The 18,327-nt window shown below is 44.4% G+C and overlaps 3 protein-coding genes across 4 annotated transcripts in view; all 3 read left to right on the forward strand.

Annotated features, from left to right (window-relative positions):
- Positions 1-6,469: 6,469 nt before the first annotated feature.
- UBQLNL (ubiquilin-like) lies at positions 6,470-8,913 on the forward strand. Its single transcript, XM_011963597.1, is given in 2 exon segments — positions 6,470-7,836; positions 7,839-8,913. Coding segments are annotated over 2 exon segments (1,611 nt in total). The 5' UTR covers positions 6,470-6,884; the 3' UTR covers positions 8,498-8,913.
- Positions 8,914-13,314: 4,401 nt separating this feature from the next.
- UBQLN3 (ubiquilin 3) lies at positions 13,315-16,001 on the forward strand. 2 transcript variants are annotated; one of them, XM_011963598.1, is made up of 2 exons: positions 13,315-13,426; positions 13,707-16,001. In XM_011963598.1, exon 2 carries the CDS (start codon positions 13,743-13,745, stop codon positions 15,708-15,710), a length of 1,968 nt encoding a protein of 655 aa, XP_011818988.1. In that variant the 5' UTR covers positions 13,315-13,426; positions 13,707-13,742; the 3' UTR covers positions 15,711-16,001. The 2 variants fall into 2 exon arrangements, with proteins under 2 accessions (XP_011818988.1, XP_011818989.1); XM_011963599.1 differs by having other exon boundaries at positions 13,344-13,426; positions 13,674-16,001.
- Positions 16,002-17,656: 1,655 nt separating this feature from the next.
- The window catches only part of LOC105527310 (hemoglobin subunit gamma), a 118,506-nt gene continuing 117,835 nt past the window's right edge, over positions 17,657-18,327 (forward strand). The window contains exon 1 of the mRNA XM_011963607.1: positions 17,657-17,911. Coding sequence (XP_011818997.1) covers positions 17,850-17,911 — 62 coding nt within the window. The 5' untranslated portion in view covers positions 17,657-17,849. The remainder of the gene's footprint in view (positions 17,912-18,327) is intronic.

The raw sequence follows: 18,327 nt of genomic DNA on the forward strand, positions 1-18,327 counted from the left end.
TCATAATCCTTCCTGCAAGGGGTCCATCCCAAGGCCCCCGCAGGATGTCTCAGGTTTGCTTTAATCTGTTTAGACAAGAGGGCCCAGCAGCGTGAAGGAAGATCTTAGCCTAGGGATGGATGCGGAAGACGCTGTTTGTCATAATAAACTCACTACCACCATGTTTAGAGGCACCAGTCTGTCTCAACCTTCTTCTCCACCTTTCCATACCCTCTTCACACCTCCTTCATCTTCTCAGCTCTTTCAAATGTCAAAATATATACCCCTTCCTACTGAAACTATTTACTTAGACTAGAAATAAAAGCCTAGGGGAGCCCCGAGTACTTACTGCACTCCTGTAGTTGATGCAAGATGCAGCCTGTTATAGCTCTTCTGACCACTCCACAGCTGCTGCCCCTGGTGCTCCCAGGAGAGTCTCAGGTACAGGCAGAGGGTGGAGGGATCACAGCAGCAGGTGGAGATTGTTTTGTGCTTTGGGCTGGCTTCCTTCACCACTCTGATTCTGTTCAAGAACCTCCAGGTTCTGGGAGAAAGTGAGGGTAGACAGAAATAGGGAGGAAGAAAAGAAAGATGGGACACCCTGCATGTTCTGATTTTCCCTTTGCTTGTATGTATGGGCATAGGGGGAGCGAGGAAAGACAAAGGTGAAAGCAATAGAGGAAGGAACTCTGGGCTGTATGCCCTGCTCAGTTATGAGGCCCTGTTTTCTGCAAAAATCTGCCACCTTCTTCCTGTGCTCAGCATGCAGGAACTCAGGGCGGCTATAAAAGGCTATGCAATCTTTATTTTATTATCCTTCAAAAGCTAAACTATTGGGCTGGAGTTGCAGGCTGAAGTCACAACCAGATTAAGCTATGGTGCCAAAGCCATAAAAGCTATGAGTGAGACATCTCAGAGAAGGACAGGGGCCACAGACATTTTAATTCAAAAAGATTTTGTTAGGAAACCTCAGTGGGTGTTGCATGCACATTAAAAAAAAATTGGGAAGGAGTCTTGGTTGAATCTAGTGCTGGTTTATCCAGCTCCAAAATGGGACTAAGGGATGGATTTAGAGAAATATAACTAATATAAAGACTCTTACTAGAGGCAGACCAAGCACTGTTCTAAGTACTTCACAAGTATTCTATCATCTATCTATCTATCTATCTATCTATCTATCTATCTATCTATCTATCTATCATCTCTTTAGCTCTATCTATAATTCTTAAAACAATAAAATAAATTCCACACTTTGCCCCATTATACATATTAAGACAATGGGAGCACAGAGCAATTAAATAATTTGCCCAGTGTCCCAGAGTCAGGATTAGAACTCAGGAAATATGGCTATGGGATCAGTGGGTTTGGGTTCTGAGTATGGAAGTGATATGATAGGCATATTCCGGGGGAGAAGAGACCAAATTATGCATCTCTCTAGAAACCTTCCCTCTCTCTCTATCTAGCTGAGGCAAGGGAGCTGCCTCCCAGCCTTACCCTTTTGTCCTGTGCTGCATACCCACCCCAACATAACTTGGATCTCTGCCACTTCCTTAGGTGTCAGAGCATAGGATCTAGAACATAGATGGGACCTGGGGGCAGCTTGAAGCATTGTCACTTATTAGTCATGTAACTTAGCAAGATATTTAGACTCTCAGAACCTTATGTTTTTCAACTATAAAATGTGGATTACAATTCACCCTCTGTTATGTCTCGTGAATGTTAAACATCCATCCAGAATGATGCATTATGGTATTGTTACTGTTCCTTTGATGATTTGCAACTCTGTCCCTGCTGTCTTCAATACAAGGTAAAGTTGTAGGAATCTGCCAGATCTCTAGAATGGGGATTCTGTAGACAACTGAGGCTTCCTAAGCCTATCCCCTAACACATCTCTGCAGACCAGCTTTGCTCTCTCCTACAGGGCTTTGAAGAAAAATCAGCTTTCAACAATGTGAACTGCAGCCAGATCCAGCCAGTGCATGAGGTAGGGTGAGGTAGGCCCCACCAATAGGTTCTGGAAGGGACCTGCAGCTTCAATTCTGGGAAATCAAGGGAAGCATAACTCAATCCCCTAACAGACAGTCAAGAAGAAATCCCTGTGCAGAGGCAATGCTTCTTTGGCACTCCAAAGTAGGCTCAGCCTCTTCTCCTGCTTCATGTTTGCAAACAGCCCAGGGTGACCCAACATGCTTCATTATGTTTAGTGTGCCTATGGCCATGCTTTGCAGCTGGTGAGAAGTATGTCAAGCTCTGTGGAAAAAAAAAAAAAAAAAAAAAAAAAAAGAAAGAAAAAGAAAAAGAAAAAAAAAAAATCCCTGCCTGTCACAGACTCCTGTTTTCTCTAACCTCACATATTGGACAAATTCTAATATTACTTCTTTCTGGGGAAGAAGACTCTGAGCTGAGAAATATGACAGCCAGAGTTCAGTTTTTAAGAACACTCTGCAACCCACTTCTCGGGCATCTCATTTCCATAGGTGACTAACGCCAGTCTCACACTCAAGCTTTTGGCTGACTCTTACCAGCGCAGCTTTGGTGCTCTGCAGCAGGAGGTGGATGTCCTTGAGAGTCAACTAAATGAATGGGAGAGAGAAAAGGAGAAAGAACAGGCCTCCAGACACCTGGACCACCCCTCCCCCTGGGTGAGTGCACGGACTGAATTTCTCAAGGTCTTATCTCTTCAGAGACCAGGTTGGGAGTGCATGTTGGCTACGGTAAATTGAGGGGAGGGAAGAACAATTTTTTTGTTGTTGTTGTTTGAGATGGAATCTTGCTCTGTTGCCCAGGCTGGAATGCAGTGGCGCAATCTCAGCTCACTGCAACCTCCACCTCCTGGGATCAAGCGATTCTCCCACCTCAGGCTCCCGAGTAGCTGGGATTACAAGCGCGCACCATCAAGCTCAGCTAATTTTTAAATTTTTAGTAGAGACAGGGTATTGCCATGTTGGCCAGGCTGGTCTTGAACTCCTGATCTCAGGTGATCCGCCCGCCTTGGCCTCCCAAGGTGCTGGGATTACAGGTGTGAGCCACTGCACCCAGTCAAAGTACAAATCTTGATAGAGAATAAATCTTTCATTTCCTTGTTTTGTGTGTCACTGAAAAATGCAGACCAAGATTGATATATTCTCATACATGGGCATATGTATACACAGACATATGAACACCCCATAATCAGATATACATAATAACCTATGTTTATGCAAAATCAACCTGCTGATATGCTTGTATGTGCACTCAGGTGCATGGATACACACTCAAACCCACACATGGTTATTATACTTTCACACTCAGCTACCTGTGGGTTGTGTGCTTTAGACTTGGCTCATATATTGCCTGCTTTTCTCCCAGCTTCTTGTGCCCATGGAGGCCTCCAGGAAGTTAGCAAACCCCTTGTGGTTCAGCTCAATTGGAGAGGCTTCTCATACAAGGCAGGTGCCTAGGGCCGAGACTTAGTACCCAATCCAGCCTCTTCCCTTTACTGGGTGGCCTTTACGCACAAATGGCAGGTGAGCCTTGAGTGAGTGACTTCTGTTCTGCAATCCGATTACTTCCAAATGTCCCCTACCTGTACCCAAACAGGTTTCTTTATAGCCCCAAGCCAACTTCTTCTCTCTATTTTAAGTATGCCCCAAAGCAAACCTGGCCTAGGCCTAACAGGTCACCTCCTAACGCTTTTCTCATGAGACAAGCATGACCCAGACTGCCCTGAGCTTCCTTCACAAATCCACTGTCTAAAAATTTTAATCCCGTAGTAACTCAAAGATGGTTCTACTTCTACTCTGATTCTATGTAAAGGACAAACTCTTCTATACCTGGGCCTCAAAATTCTAACTTCCTGCTTAGAAGTTCAGAGCATGTCTCTGGCCAAGCTTGAGACTTGGAATTAAGCCAATCTGTATTTGAGACTCAATACTGCCATTTAAGCTAAGTGACCTTGGGAAAATGAATTAACATCTCAGAGCTCTTCTTAGCCGTATGTAAAATTGGGATAACTATACATATATGAGAAGATTACATGAGATTACATAGAAAAGTATGTAAAATATAAGTGCTGATATGTATTTATTAGATGAAAGAATGGCTAAAAGAGTCAATAAATAGATGAATAAGACCCTCAATACATTGTCAGCCTTGCCAGGGAGGTAGGCCCAACACACAGAATGTTAAAAGTCAGTGTGTGTGAAAATGTAATATAGACCCGTTGTGAGAAAGAGACATGAATATAGGTTAAACCAGTCATTGAAGAGCCCCAGTTGAAGCTCAACTCAGAAAGATTAATGTTACTGAAAATTAGTGTTACTGAAAATAATGTTCCCCAATTTCTATGCTTGTATAATGTATATATGTATAGGCTACACTTTGTAGCATATAACTCAAATATGCTACACTTTGCAGCATATAAAATATGTTTACATGCCTTGGAACCCTCTCAAAATCTATGGGTAATCAGGATTTACAGAACAATGTTAAGAGATAAGATTACTCATAACTCAGAGATAATTTCAGGAACTTTCCAATGTGACCTCATGAGAACAAATCTCCCTGAATCCAGCTCCAGAAATATGTCCTGTTACAGGACCCTTGCATCTCGAGGACAGGTGGAAGGCAGTGGAGTGTAGATACAGAAGAATCTCCATAAGGAAGAAAAAATAATAGCTACCATTTTTTGATTGCTCATTGGAACAAATGCTCTACTAATTGTTTTCTTTGCTTTATTTTGGACAGTACTAACAGTCAACAAAGTAGCTTGTTATTTTTGTTTACAGTTTTTACTTATAAGCTGTGTGACCTTGAGCAAATGACTCAACATTTCTAAGACCTAGTCTCTTCATCTGTAAGGATAAAACCTACCGTACAGTGCTGTTATTATAATTAAGTAAGATTATGCATATATAGTGTCTAATAGGCACTGTAGCTATTGGTGTTTTATTATTACTGTTACTTTTAAAAATAATTGTTTAGTTTTTCATGGTTGAGTAAGTAACAGATGAACTAAAGTCAATTGTTTGATAGCAAAGCCCCTGCTCTTGATTAGCAAACTGATCTGCCCATTTTTATAGCCCTTTGTTACCTTAGTTATTGCGGTCACCCAATAATTCCAAATGCAGGGCTTGGCCTAGGTACTTTGACTACTATTGGCTGTACAAATCCTATAATGATCTTGTGCTGCTGAAAAACTATGGAGAGAGGAAGATGGGCTATGGTGATGGCAGTGGAAACGTTGTGTATAAGAACTTTATGTACTTTAACTACTATGGCACAAGCAACATGACCAAGATGGACCTTTCCTCCAACACCCTAGTGCTGCGGCATCCGCTGCCTAGTGCCACCTATAACAACCACTTTTCCTGTGCTGGTGTGCCTTGGAAGGACTTAGATTTTGTTGGTGATGAGAAGGGGCTGTGGGTTCTTTATGCCACTGAGGACAGCAAGGGCAACCTGGTTGTGAGTCGTCTCAACGCTAGCACCCTAGAAGTGGAGAAAACCTGGTGCACTAGCAGTACAAGCCAGCCCTGTCAGGGGTCTTCATGGTCTGTGGGGTGCTCTATGCCTTACGCTCACTGAGCACCCACCAAAAGGAGATCTTCTATGCTTTTGACACCACCACTGGGCAGGAGCGTTGCCTCAGCATTCTGTTGGACAAGATGCTGGAAAAGCTGCAGGGCATCAACTGCTGCCCCTCAGACCACAAGCTCTATGTCTTCAATGATGGTTACCTGATAAATTATGACCTCACCTTCCTGAAGAGAAAGCTACCAAGACCACCCACCAAGAGGCCCTCTGGGGTTCATGCTCCACCAAAACCTGTCAAACCTAACAAGGCTTCCAGACCCTGAGACCCCAGGGCTGGGCAGAGCATTAGTAGAAGTGTGCCCTCTTCCTTACCTCCAGGAGAACCACATCCCAAAGTGGTCATTTGTCCTAATGATTGGAAGACTTTGATTATGTCTAGTGAGTCCTTTATGTAATTAATATCTCAATCAGCATATTAAGGTTCCCTTTAATAATGGTCTAGGTGGATTTGATAGGGAAAAAGTAAAATGTTAGCTAAGAAAATGGTACCCTCTCTTTCTGATGCTTTGGCATCTCATATTCCTTTTGGAGAATCACAAATCCAGCTTCTGGAACTCAAGAGTTCTGTGATCTAGAATTGTCCGTTTCAGGTTGGGAACATCTGATTCCAGTGCAGAAGCTGCAGGGCAGCTGGTCATTAGAGTAGGATATGAAAGTTCCCTTTCTTATCTCTACCTTCCTGTGAGGTCCCTGGGGAGAAAACATATATATGTGTATATATATACACACATATATAAAGGTATATATGTATGTATACATATAAAGGTATATACTGCGTGTATACATACACACAGTATCACACAGAAACACACGTCCCACATTTAAAAATGTGGTTTTTATTTACTTTTTTGTTTTCTTACTAGTTCCATCCAGAAAACTTTGTCCCTGTTTTCTGGAAAATTGTTTTATTTTATTGTAGAGACCTGGACCCTGAAATATGTCCTGCTTCCCCAGCTGGCCCAGGGTGACTGCGAGGATAGACTTGACATCACAATATCCCTTTTCTGAGGATTCATGCCCTTGGTGGGTGGGGTAGGAGGAGGGGTAAGCCTAAGAGAAGTCATCACCACTTTGTCCACCGTGGGTGAAGTATGAATCAGTAGCCATGCCAGGCCTCAGCTGGGCCACATCTGGAGAACTGGGGTGAGGGCACAACATCGCAAAATACCTGGCCCTAGCCTGGTCACTCATCCCTTTTTGGGCAACAAGGAAACTATCCTGTGGCATGAGAACACAATACCTGAGACAAAGGCCAGCAGAAACATTTGCCTGCCCCTACCCTTTCTGCCCCAGCTTCCACCTGCTCCCCATCTGCCTGCCCACTAAAGCCCATGTCGCATGCCATCTCTCGAACATCCAGGATGTCCCAGAGTGGATGTCCTTCAGGTCTTTCGGCAGACAAAAATATCTCTTCAAGTGCCACTCAAGTGATAGTGAAGACTGCAGGCAACCAGAAAGACTTTATGGTAGCTGATGACATCTTGGTGAGGCAGTTCAAGGAGATGCTATTGGCTCACTTCCAATGCCAAATGGACCAACTAGTGCTGGTCTTCATGGTCCGCCTTCTCAAAGACCATGATACACTGAGCCAGAGGGGCATCATGGATGGCCACACCATCTACCTGGTCATCAAGTCCAAGCATGGCTCCAGATCTCTAGCCCATTCCTTCCAGGATCTGCCAACGAATGATCCCTGCCACTGGGACAGAAACACCAAAGGAAACAGCAGCGGGATGCACCAACCAACTGGTATGAATCAAGCTCCAGTAGAATTGGCCCACTTTGTGGGGCCTGATGCACCCAAAGTGCATACCCAGAACTTGGAAGTGAGCCATCCAGAGCACAAAGCACAGATGCTGGAGAATCCTAGCATCCAGCGGCTTCTGTCCAACATGGAGTTCATGCGACAGTTCATCTCAGAACATTTAGACACTCAACAATTGATGCAGCAGTACCCAGAAGTTTCCCACCTTCTTGACAATTCTGAGATCCTCTGGCAGACTCTGGAGCTGGCTAGGAACCTTGCTATGATCCAAGAGATAATGCAGATCCAGCAACCTTCACAAAACCTTGAGTATCCACTGAACCCACAGCCGTATCTGGGCTTAGAGACAATGCCAGGTGGGAATAAAGCCCTGGGTCAGAACTGTGCTGACATTAATGATCAAATGCTGAACAGTATGCAAGATCCTTTTGGAGGAAACCCTTTCACAGCTCTCCTGGCCGGACAAGTCCAGTCTTCACCTCCACCTTCACCACCATCCCAGGAACGACAAGACCAGCTCCACAGCATCCTGCAACCCGAGTCATCTATAATAGCTCTGGTGGTTTATCTTCAAACACCTCAGCCAGTGACACCCCTAACAAGGTCAACCACACTTCCAAGGCCAACAGTGCTATGATCTCCACCAAGGGCCAGAGCCATGTCTGTGCCACTCGGCAGCCAGCTGGGATACCAGCCTTACCTAGCATAGAGCTTACCCAGCAGCTTCAAGAAGAATACAAGGATGCCACTGTTTCTCTGAGTAGCTCCAGACAGATATTAGAGGGTGATCTCCAGCTGTCAGAAGAACAGACCAGCTCCCAGATCACAGGAGGCATGATGCAGTCGCTTATGAACACCCCCTACCTGGCAGCTCAGATTATGTTGTTCATGAGTATGCCTCAGCTGAGTGAACAATGGAGGCAGCAGCTGCCCACGTTCCTGCAGCCAACACAGATTTCTGATCTGCTTATTGCTTTAGCCAACCCTAAAGCATTCCAAGCAATATGGCAGATTGAGCAGGGCCTCCAGCTGCTGGCCACAGAGGCTCCTGTTCTTCTGTCTTGGGTTGTACCTTACCTATGGGGCCTGGGTTGGCTTTCTGCCCCCAGCTGCAGCTGTCCTGACACAGTGCCCTGTTCCTGGAATGTTTCAGATATACCTGAGCCCAAGGGACCTTAGTGCTGCCACGAACCTGGAACAGTCCTGCAGAGGCTACAATCCCCAGATGGGGACCCTTCCCACCCTCTGCAAGCTCCTGAGATTCATTTTAGCAAACAGATGGAATCTCTCCAGGCCCTGGAAGCTGGGAACCACCATGCCAATCTACAGGCACTCATTGCTACTGAAGGGGACACCAATGCTGCTACCCACAAGCTCAAGGGATCCCAGAGATTCTAACCACCATGCCTACTTCTTTGCTTGCTACCTGCCTGCTGACCCACCTGACCATCTCATTTGCCTTTTCCACCTCTCCTGATGCTTCCAGCCAAGAGAAGTCCTGGAATAGGAGTTATCAACCAGTGTGTCTTGTACTGAATAATAGATCACTGGCCATGGCTGGAACATCCGTCAATAAAATGGCTACACTCACTTGCCCTGATCTGAGGTTTGGCTTTACTTCTTTCGCCAAAAAAAAAAAAAAAAGAAAGGAAAAAATTACTGTGATATTTTTGTCTCACCTACTATACATACAATAACACATAAACCACATGCACGTATTAATATAGAGGTGACAATAATGTTTTTATCTCTAAAACATGAGCATTTTGAGTGTGCTATATGAAACTTGAGCATAGTATATGAAACTGATTATTTTGAGCATGTCACCTCAGACTGGTGTGTGTATGTACACAAGCTCACGTAGTAAAAAATTCACATATAGAGGCATATAGAGTCCACATACAAGTACACACAGCCAGGTGCAAACACAGATGCAAATACCTAGAGACACATAAACAGACCCATATGTAGGGAAAACAATCATAACATGCTCAAACAGAAAGGGAAACATTTTACATAGATAGGCCTAGATATTTAGTCATAAAGACTGTCTGAATTTCTCAAACCCAAATTGTTCAAGTTTGAAAGTGGAACAGAAATAATATGTGGGCCAGACTAGGGTGAATTCACATATCAACCAACTCCGGATGAATAGTTATCATCATTGGAGCCTCTTACTCATTGACATTACCACCATTATAAGACGGTGATGGGCTGTCACTACTTTCTCATTAGCACACAGAGATGCAGCTGCTGCCATCTCCACTGTATATCTCAGTCACCACAAATCCAGTCCTCCATGGGGCACAGCACCTTCCAAGAATATCATCTCCTTTGGTATATCTTATGTTTGTAGTTTACATTTTCCGTGGTTGCCCCACTTTTTTCTCTTTCTGCCTCACCTAGAGTATCCCAGCATGGCAGGATATGCAATTACTTGTGTTTTAATTATTCCATGATTAAATAATTTAATACACTCTTACCAGAATAATTCAGTGTTGTTTTAGGCATTGAAAAAATAGCAGTGAAAAAAATAAAGATCCTTTATTTATTGACTTTACTGTCTTTTGTGGAGATACAAGTTATGTTAGGTGGTAAGTGCTGTGAAGAAAAATGAATCAGAACAAGATATTCTACCTAGGGTGATCAGAGAAGGCCTCTCTGAAAAGGTGACATTTCAGCAGAAATCAGAAGTAACTAGGAGAACTGAATATGCAATTCACTGGGAGAAGGATGATCCATGAGCTGTCTGAAAGTAAAAGCCCCAAGATAGCAGTATTCCTGCTGTGTTTTAAGAGTAACAAGAAGGTAATATAGCTGAAATGGATAAAAAGGAGTGGGGAATGGGAAGGAAGTCAGAGAGATTGTGAAAAGTTTTATAGGTCTGGTGAAAACTTTGGATTTTACTGTGAATGTAATAGTCACTGGTGAGTTTTGAGCAAATAAATCAAATAACTCAATTTATCAGTCTGACCTCACAATGGAGAATGCACTGTGGTAGAGAAAAACCAGGGAAGTAGAGAAACCAGTTAGGAGGCTTTTACAATAGAGAAGTTGAGAAACAGTAGTTTCTTGCACTAGGGTGGGAGCACGGGAAGTGTTGAGAAGTAGATTCTGGACTCTAAAGGGGACCCATCCACAGAGATTTGTGTGCTCAACAAACCCCTTCTGAGCCCCAACACCACCATCAGTAAGAATGAAGAACAGGCTTACAAACTTTCAAGTGTTTCTAGAAAGCTCACTGCCAAAGACCCCTGCTTCATGTCCACACTTACCAAAAAGAAGTCTCAAGAAATAAATTACAGTGAAAATGGATTTTTTGCCTCCCCATTTAATATGAAAGCTTCATACCCTCTCTGCTACAGCTTGCATAAAAAGCTGAAGCTATCCAGGTCATCTTTTTTATTTTCATCACAATATGCTCCGAAAATTCCTTACTTGACTCATTTTTCTACTTATTACCAATTTTCCAAGTCTTTTCATCCTACCATTTAGAAGTCATAACTTAGCAATAGAAAAACCCACGTATCTACAACCTTCTTTCTAAAGATGACTATACCTTTTTGCTATCATGAAGATCTAGATGTTCACTGAAGACACTGGTTCTCCAGCAGTGGCTACATCTTTGTTTCTCTTGGACTTGGAAGTGGATAGATGTCATTCTTGTACCATCTTGCTGCTCCTCAGCCCTAGTTTTCTGGCTCCAAGATTATTTCATGACCTATGAATATAATAATTGTGGCATAATACTTGCCTAGTTAACTCATTATGGTGATACTGAACTCTTCACCTAGTCTCTGTTTAGGCAAAGGGAAGCATACAACTGTGCTGACTAGTTCCATTTAAACTTATTACCAAAAGATTTAATTACTGTCTTAGCAATCCTAACTGCATTTTCCCAGTCCAGTGATTCTCACCAGAATCTGCACCAGGATCACCCAGAGGGTGTGTTAAAATACAGATTTCTGCGCGATATTCCAAGGGTGTCTGATTCAGTAGCTCTACAGTAGCATTAAAATTTCTCATTTCTAATAAGTTTCCAGGTGGTGCTAATGCTGTCAGTTTGGAGATCACACCTGGAAATCTACTATCCTAGTTAACTCACTACATTATTGTTAGTCCAAACTGCATCATTTTGTAAACTTCCCACTATTTTGCAGACCTTGGTCAAAGTGAAACATTTCACAGCGGTTCAGGCTATGAGAAACATACTGCCTAACCACCTGACCACAAGGCGGACAAAGGCTCAACTAAAGTAACATCCCTATCATATCTTGTTAGGCAAAGGTCCATTGAACACCACGATGACGTCCTACAGAAACAAGGACCAAACCACCTCATCCTGAGAACATCTTATCAATATCCTGCCAAGCAGCAAGCCATACTGCTCAGACCCTTCGCTCCCATACCCCTCGCTCCCATACCTATAAACTACTCCAGCCTGTAAGCAGCAGTGGGCTCTGGCATTAGGCTGGTCCCACACTTCTCTAGGTTTTATGCTAGACATAAAGCCTGCATTTGCTGTGTTTGTGTGTCTTTCTTTAACCCTTGCCTTCCCTTCGAAACCTAACACTTATTCTTTCAGATGATCAATTCATATCTTGTTTTCTGTTCTCTAAATCTTAAAAGTTGTGCTTATTTCAATAAGAAAGACAATAATAATCAGAAGGGACTTCTACCTGTGTCTACCCTGAAATCAATCAACTAGCTTACATCTGTCCCAATACACTCTGCCTCCCATTCATTCTGCTGTCATGAATAAACTGTTCATATTCCTAAATCAAGCTCTCCACATGGGCACTTGCTCCCAATCTCTCTAACTTATCTATTCAATAACTTAATAGTTTTCCCTTTCTCATGTATCAATTTTTTCTCCTCATTGGATTGCTTCCATTAGAATATAAACGTCATACACTATTCTTAAGAAAAAAAATCTAAAAAGCCTTTAACTCCACATTCCCACATAGCTGTCATCCCCTTTCTTGCATTTATAATACCCTTACTAGATCTACTTTTCGCAAACAATTTGCTTTTAAACACACTCTAATCAGGCTTCCTTCCTCTATTATCCTTCCAAAGCTTGTCTCATCATGGTCGCCAATTCTTTATTTTTTCAAATCCAGTGGCCAATTCTCAACCCTCATTCTCCTGACCTAGCAGCATCATTTGACATGGCTGGTCACTCTCTCCTTTTTGAAACTCTTCTTCCTTTGGCCTTTCTCTTTTCTCTCTCTTTTTTTCTACCTTATTGTTTTATTTTTTTCTCATTTTCCTTTACCAAATTCTTCTGATCTTCCAGATTTCTAAATGTTATAGAGCCACAAAACTCAGATTTTAAAATCTCTATCATTTTGCCTGTATGCACTAACTAGCTAATCTAAACCAGTCCATGATGTTAAGCACCCTTTGAATGCTAATAAACTCTGGACTTATAATATTCAACTACCATTGTACATCTCCATTTGTATGTAAAATAGACATCTCAAATGTATGTAAAACTGTTTAACAACCTGCTGATTTAGAGAAAGTGCTTATTCCCAATCTTTATCTTAGTAAATATTCAGTCCTTTGAGTTCCTTTGGAGGATAACAATTTCTTTTAAAGTAAAAAAAAAAAAAGTTATGTCATGCTTGACTCCTCCCTTATACCCCAAATCCCATACATCAGCAAATCAATACTTTGAAAATACATAAAGAATTCATGGTTAATGTTGAATAAACCAGAAAACTGGGATGTAGGATACCAGGAAGAAGCCCCCGGACCAGGAAGTAGCTGAATGAGGGTCTGAATGGAGACAGAGAGGACTGAGAGATGTTTTATAATGTTCCAATCCCAGTCTGAGCCTCCACAGAAGTCTCCACAGGAAGGCACTTGAGGTGGAGGAAGTAGAAGTGGTAAAAGATGGGACAGCAAGAGTTCCCAGGGATCCAGAGCTCCTTAGAGAAGTCTCAAGAACCTTCTGGTTGAGGCTGTGAGGTCAGCACTGAGGTCACAGAAGGGACCTGATAGTGTGGGTTCTGACCCAGAAGGCCACAGGGGTGGTTGTGTAGCAAGATGAGGGAGGTTTGGAGCCTTGCATAAAGAGAAGGACGGGACCACAGCTGACTGGTATGTACACCCCAGCCTGGGCCCTTCCTCCTACCTTTGTCCCTGTACTCATCAACTACAGACCTCTTTCCCAGGGCCCTGTATTTCCCTCCCCTGATTCCAACATGTCTCAATCCTGCAATCCTCCTAAAGCATCCTGCCCCAGAAACCTCATGGCCCCTTTCATGTAGACCCTGCAGCTTTCCCTATCCTGATATTCAAGCTCCTTTTCATGCTCACCCTTCCTACTTTTGCCATTGCCTGAAAGGATGATCTTGGTCTCCCATCCCCATGCCCCTAGCTGTGTCCCCACAGACCTGGGCCTCTTGCTGCCACCATGGCCAAAGGTGGAGAAGCCCTGCCACAGGGCAGCCCAGCACCAGTCCAGGATCCCCACCTCATCAAGGTGACAGTGAAGACGCCCAAAGACAAGGAGGATTTCTCAGTTACAGACTCATGCACCATCCAGCAGCTGAAGGAAGAGATATCTCAGCGCTTTAAGGCCCACCCTGATCAGCTTGTTCTAATCTTTGCTGGCAAAATCCTCAAGGATCCTGACTCACTGGCACAGTGTGGAGTGCGAGATGGCCTCACTGTCCACCTGGTCATCAAGATGCAGCGCCGTGCCATGGGCAGTGAGTGCCCAGCTGCCTCTGTCCCTACCCAGGGCCCAAGTCCTGGATCACTCCCTCAGCCAAGCTCCATTTACCCAGCAGATGGGCCCCCTGCCTTCAGCTTAGGTCTCCTCACAGGCCTCAATGGGCTGGGCTTGACCTGTCATGGCTTCCCTGACCAGCCAAGCTCACTAATGCGGCAGCATGTGTCTGTGCCTGAGTTTGTGGCTCAGCTCATTGATGACCCCTTCATCCAGGGTCTGCTGTCCAACACAGGCCTGGTACACCAGCTGGTTCTTGACAACCCCCATATGCAGCAGCTAATCCAGCACAACCCTGAGATTGGGCATATTCTCAACAATCCTGAAATTATGCGGCAGACACTGGAGTTTTTACGTAACCCTGCCATGATGCAGGAGATGATACGTAGCCAGGACCGGGTGCTCAGTAACTTGGAGAGCATTCCTGGTGGCTACAATGTGCTTTGCACTATGTACACAGATATCATGGACCCAATGCTTAATGCAGTCCAGGAGCAGTTTGGTGGCAATCCCTTTGCCACGGCCACTACTGATAATGACACCACCACCACAAGCCAACCTTCAAGGATGGAGAATTGTGACCCTCTCCCCAACCCCTGGACTTCTACACATGGAGGCTCAGGTAGCAGGCAACAAAGGCAGGATGGGGATCAGGATGCAGCTGACATCAGAAATAGGTTTCCAAACTTTCTGGGTATTATAGGACTCTATGACTATCTCCAGCAATTACACGAGAACCCCCAGTCCCTAGGAACTTACCTACAGGGGAGAGCATCTGCCCTCAGCCAAAGCCAGGAACGACCACCACCAGTAAACAGAGTTCCCCCACTGTCACCCTCATCTCAGGAGCCTGGGTCAGGCCAGCCTCTCCCCAAGGAGTCAGTAGCAATCAAGGGAAGGTCCTCCTGCCCAGCTTTCCTGAGATACCCCACAGAGAATGGTACTGGAAAAGGTGGAGACCAAGATGGTGCAGGGAAAAGCTCTACTGGACATAGCACAAACTTGCCTGATCTTGTCTCGGGGCTGGGAGATTCTGCCAGCAGGGTTCCATTTGTTCCCTTATCCTCTTCCCCGACGGCAGCCATTCCTGGAATCCCTGAGCCTCCCTGGCTGCCATCCCCACCTTATCCAAGATCTCTGAGGCCAGATGGCATGAATCCGGCTCCACAGTTACAGGATGAGATACAACCACAGCTGCCACTGCTGATGCACCTTCAGGCAGCCATGGCAAACCCCCGTGCCATGCAAGCCCTGCGGCAGATTGAGCAGGGTCTGCAGGTCCTAGCTACCGAAGCACCTCGCCTCCTACTCTGGTTCATGCCTTGCCTAGCAGGGATGGGTAGTGTGGTAGGAGGTATACAGTCTAGAGAAGATCCCCTTATGTCTGAGGATCCTCTCCCAAATCCACCTCCTGAGGTGTTCCCAGCACTGGACTCTGCAGAAATGGGCTTCCATTCCCCTCCCTTTCTCCATATGCTGCAAGATTTAGTTAGTACAAATCCCCAGCAGCTTCAGCCTGAGGCTCACTTTCAGGTGCAGCTGGAGCAACTGCGGTCCATGGGCTTTCTGAACCGTGAAGCCAATCTTCAGGCCCTCATTGCTACGGGGGGCGATGTGGATGCTGCTGTGGAGAAGCTGAGACAGTCGTAGGAGCCTTAGTCATTCAGACCATACGTTTTCCTCTGTGCCTTTTCCCCATATCCTATTTCCCTAGCTCTCCCATTTTTGAATACAGCTGCATTATAAACAAAATTTACTATGATGCCCTTTACTGTGGAGGCAATGTTGTTCCAGAGTCAACGAGGAAGACTAATGGCCAAAACATAGTGGAGGTGCTGTGTATGAGTCAACCACTTGTACCACTATACCATCGGGGGGCCCCGGTCTGAGCTCTGCTTATGCCTATCTTGAGATGCAATTACACCCAATTTCCAGTGTGAACTCTTGCCTGAGTCTCATTCATGTGGGCTATGAGAAAAAAGGAAGGATACGGGAGAAGAGGTAGTGATCAGGGCTGTCTCTACATGGATGGAAGGACTTGGAGGGAAACTAAAAATCTGAAGTTAGAAGACTCACAGGTATGAAGAACAGAGGAGGAAATGTTGCTGCAACCTTTTGAAGGTTGAGGCCTGCAACTTTCCCAGTGTTCTTTCAGCGTTTCTTCAGATTTTGTGTCCTGTAGTAGCTGCTACCAGGTGCTCTGGTTTTCCGAGCTCCCTACCACTAACCTGACTGAAAAGTGGGTACAGTTTCTTTGTTTAACTTCCCCTGAAGACTATCCCCCAAGTGGCTTTCACTTCCAGGATTTGATGCTGACCTCTGAGCAGATAGAGCAGCAAAGGAGTCACAGTGACTTCTCAGATTCCTGAATCTCACCGACTTTATACAGTTCCTTGTAACCAGATTCAGAGAGTTAACATTTTGCAACTTCAAGCTCAAAATTGAAGACCTACTCTGTGTATAGCATTCTGCTAGCTACTGGGAATTCAATATGACAAAAAGAGTTTTACTCACTGCCCTGCCTCTATGCATTTATGATCTTATAGCAAGAATTGTGCAAATTGTGACTACAGAATTCACATTATATATAATTACAAACTATAGTAAGTGGTGTAAAGAAAAAGATGAGGAGCTGTGAAATAGCATGAACAGGGTCTTGATCTAGTCTGGAGAGACAGGAAAGGCTTCTGTGAGTGTGTACTGCAAACTAGAATCCAAAAAGTGGTAAGAATTAAGTAGGTAAAGCTTTGAAGGAGAAGGGAAGAGCTTTCCTGCAGAAGAGCTATTATGTACAAAGGCACCGACGTAGGAGGTGCATAACACATGGAAGACGCCCTTGGCATCTCAGACTAAATCCTTGTTTGCATTCAAGGATGCTTTGCATTACCTATGTACTTCTAGGGTAAAAGTGCTACAATTCATAAATCAAGCTGGTAAATAATGCTTTCCAATCCATATGCACATAAATGTGTCAGGTAAACTCACTGTAGACAAATGCACATCCGCTTAAATACATCTTCACATGGGTACATTCTGTGTACATATGTAAAAGCCTGTTAAATCAGAGTTTCATTGCAAAATGGAAGTGTAAACATAAGAAACATTCACACTATATTCCTGTCAAGGAAGTAAAGAGGTCTTGATGGGGGCTACCTAAAAGTGGCTGTGGTGTGTGTTTAGATGTCAGAGACTCAGTACTGGGAGAGAGGGAACCTCTACTCGGAGCCCAGGATATTTTGATCAACCTGTGTAACTTAGAGCTGCTAGCGCACGGCTTAAAGGAGATAAAAGCAGCCTTTGGGAAAACATTTATTCTAGTGATTTAGGTTTCGATGTCTAGGTTGAGCACAAGGCTCTTGATATGATTTGGTTCTGTGTCCCCACCCAAATCTCATCTTGTAGCTCCCATAATTCCCACGTGTTGTGGGAGGGACCTGGTGTGAGATGATTGAATCATGGGGGCGGGTCTTTCCCTTGCTGTTCTCATGATAGTGAATGGGTCTCACGAGATCTGACGGTTTTAAAAACCAGAGTTGCTGTGCATAAGCTCTCCTTTTGCCTGCTGCCCTGCTGTTAAGATGTGACTTGCTTCTCCTGGCCGTGGTTGTGAGGCCACCCCAGCCATGTGGAACTGTAAGTCCAGTAAACCTCTTTCTTTTATAAATTGCCCAGTCTCGGGTATGTCTTTATTAGCAGCGTGAAAACAGACTAATACAGCTTCAGTTTCGCCTTACTGCACTCCCCATTAGGGGATAATTTTTGTCCAGATTAAAGAAAAACCTATTGTTTATGGTGGTGCTAGGGGAAATGAAGAGGAAACTTTTGCCTCTCCATTTTCTTCAGTTCATAAGGCCAGTTCTCTGGGTCTGCCTCTGACTGGGGAAGATATACATTGAACCCCAAATTTCTATCCTTAGAAGTCCAGGTAGGTCTGAGGACAAAAACAACCTAATAGAAATGTTGCTGCGTTTATCTGCCTTCCATTTGAGCCAAAGAAAACCTGAGGGTCATATGAAGTTAAGCCCTGTTAATTGGAAGGCCAGGTAGGTCTGAGGAAAAAACGAACAACCTAATGGGAAGAAATGTTACTATTTTTTTTTTTTTTTTTGAGAAGGAGTCTCGCTCTGTTGCCCAGGCTGGAGTGCAGTGGTGCGATCTCTGCTCACGGCAAGCTCCGCCGCCTCCCGGGTTCACATCATTCTCCTGCCTCAGCTTCCCTAGAAGCTGGGACTACAGGTGCCCGCCACCACGCCCGGCTAATTTTTTT

This window comes from Colobus angolensis, unplaced genomic scaffold (assembly GCF_000951035.1).
Source record: "Colobus angolensis palliatus isolate OR3802 unplaced genomic scaffold, Cang.pa_1.0 Scaffold616, whole genome shotgun sequence".
In the NCBI taxonomy this organism is placed as follows: Eukaryota; Metazoa; Chordata; class Mammalia; order Primates; family Cercopithecidae; genus Colobus; species Colobus angolensis.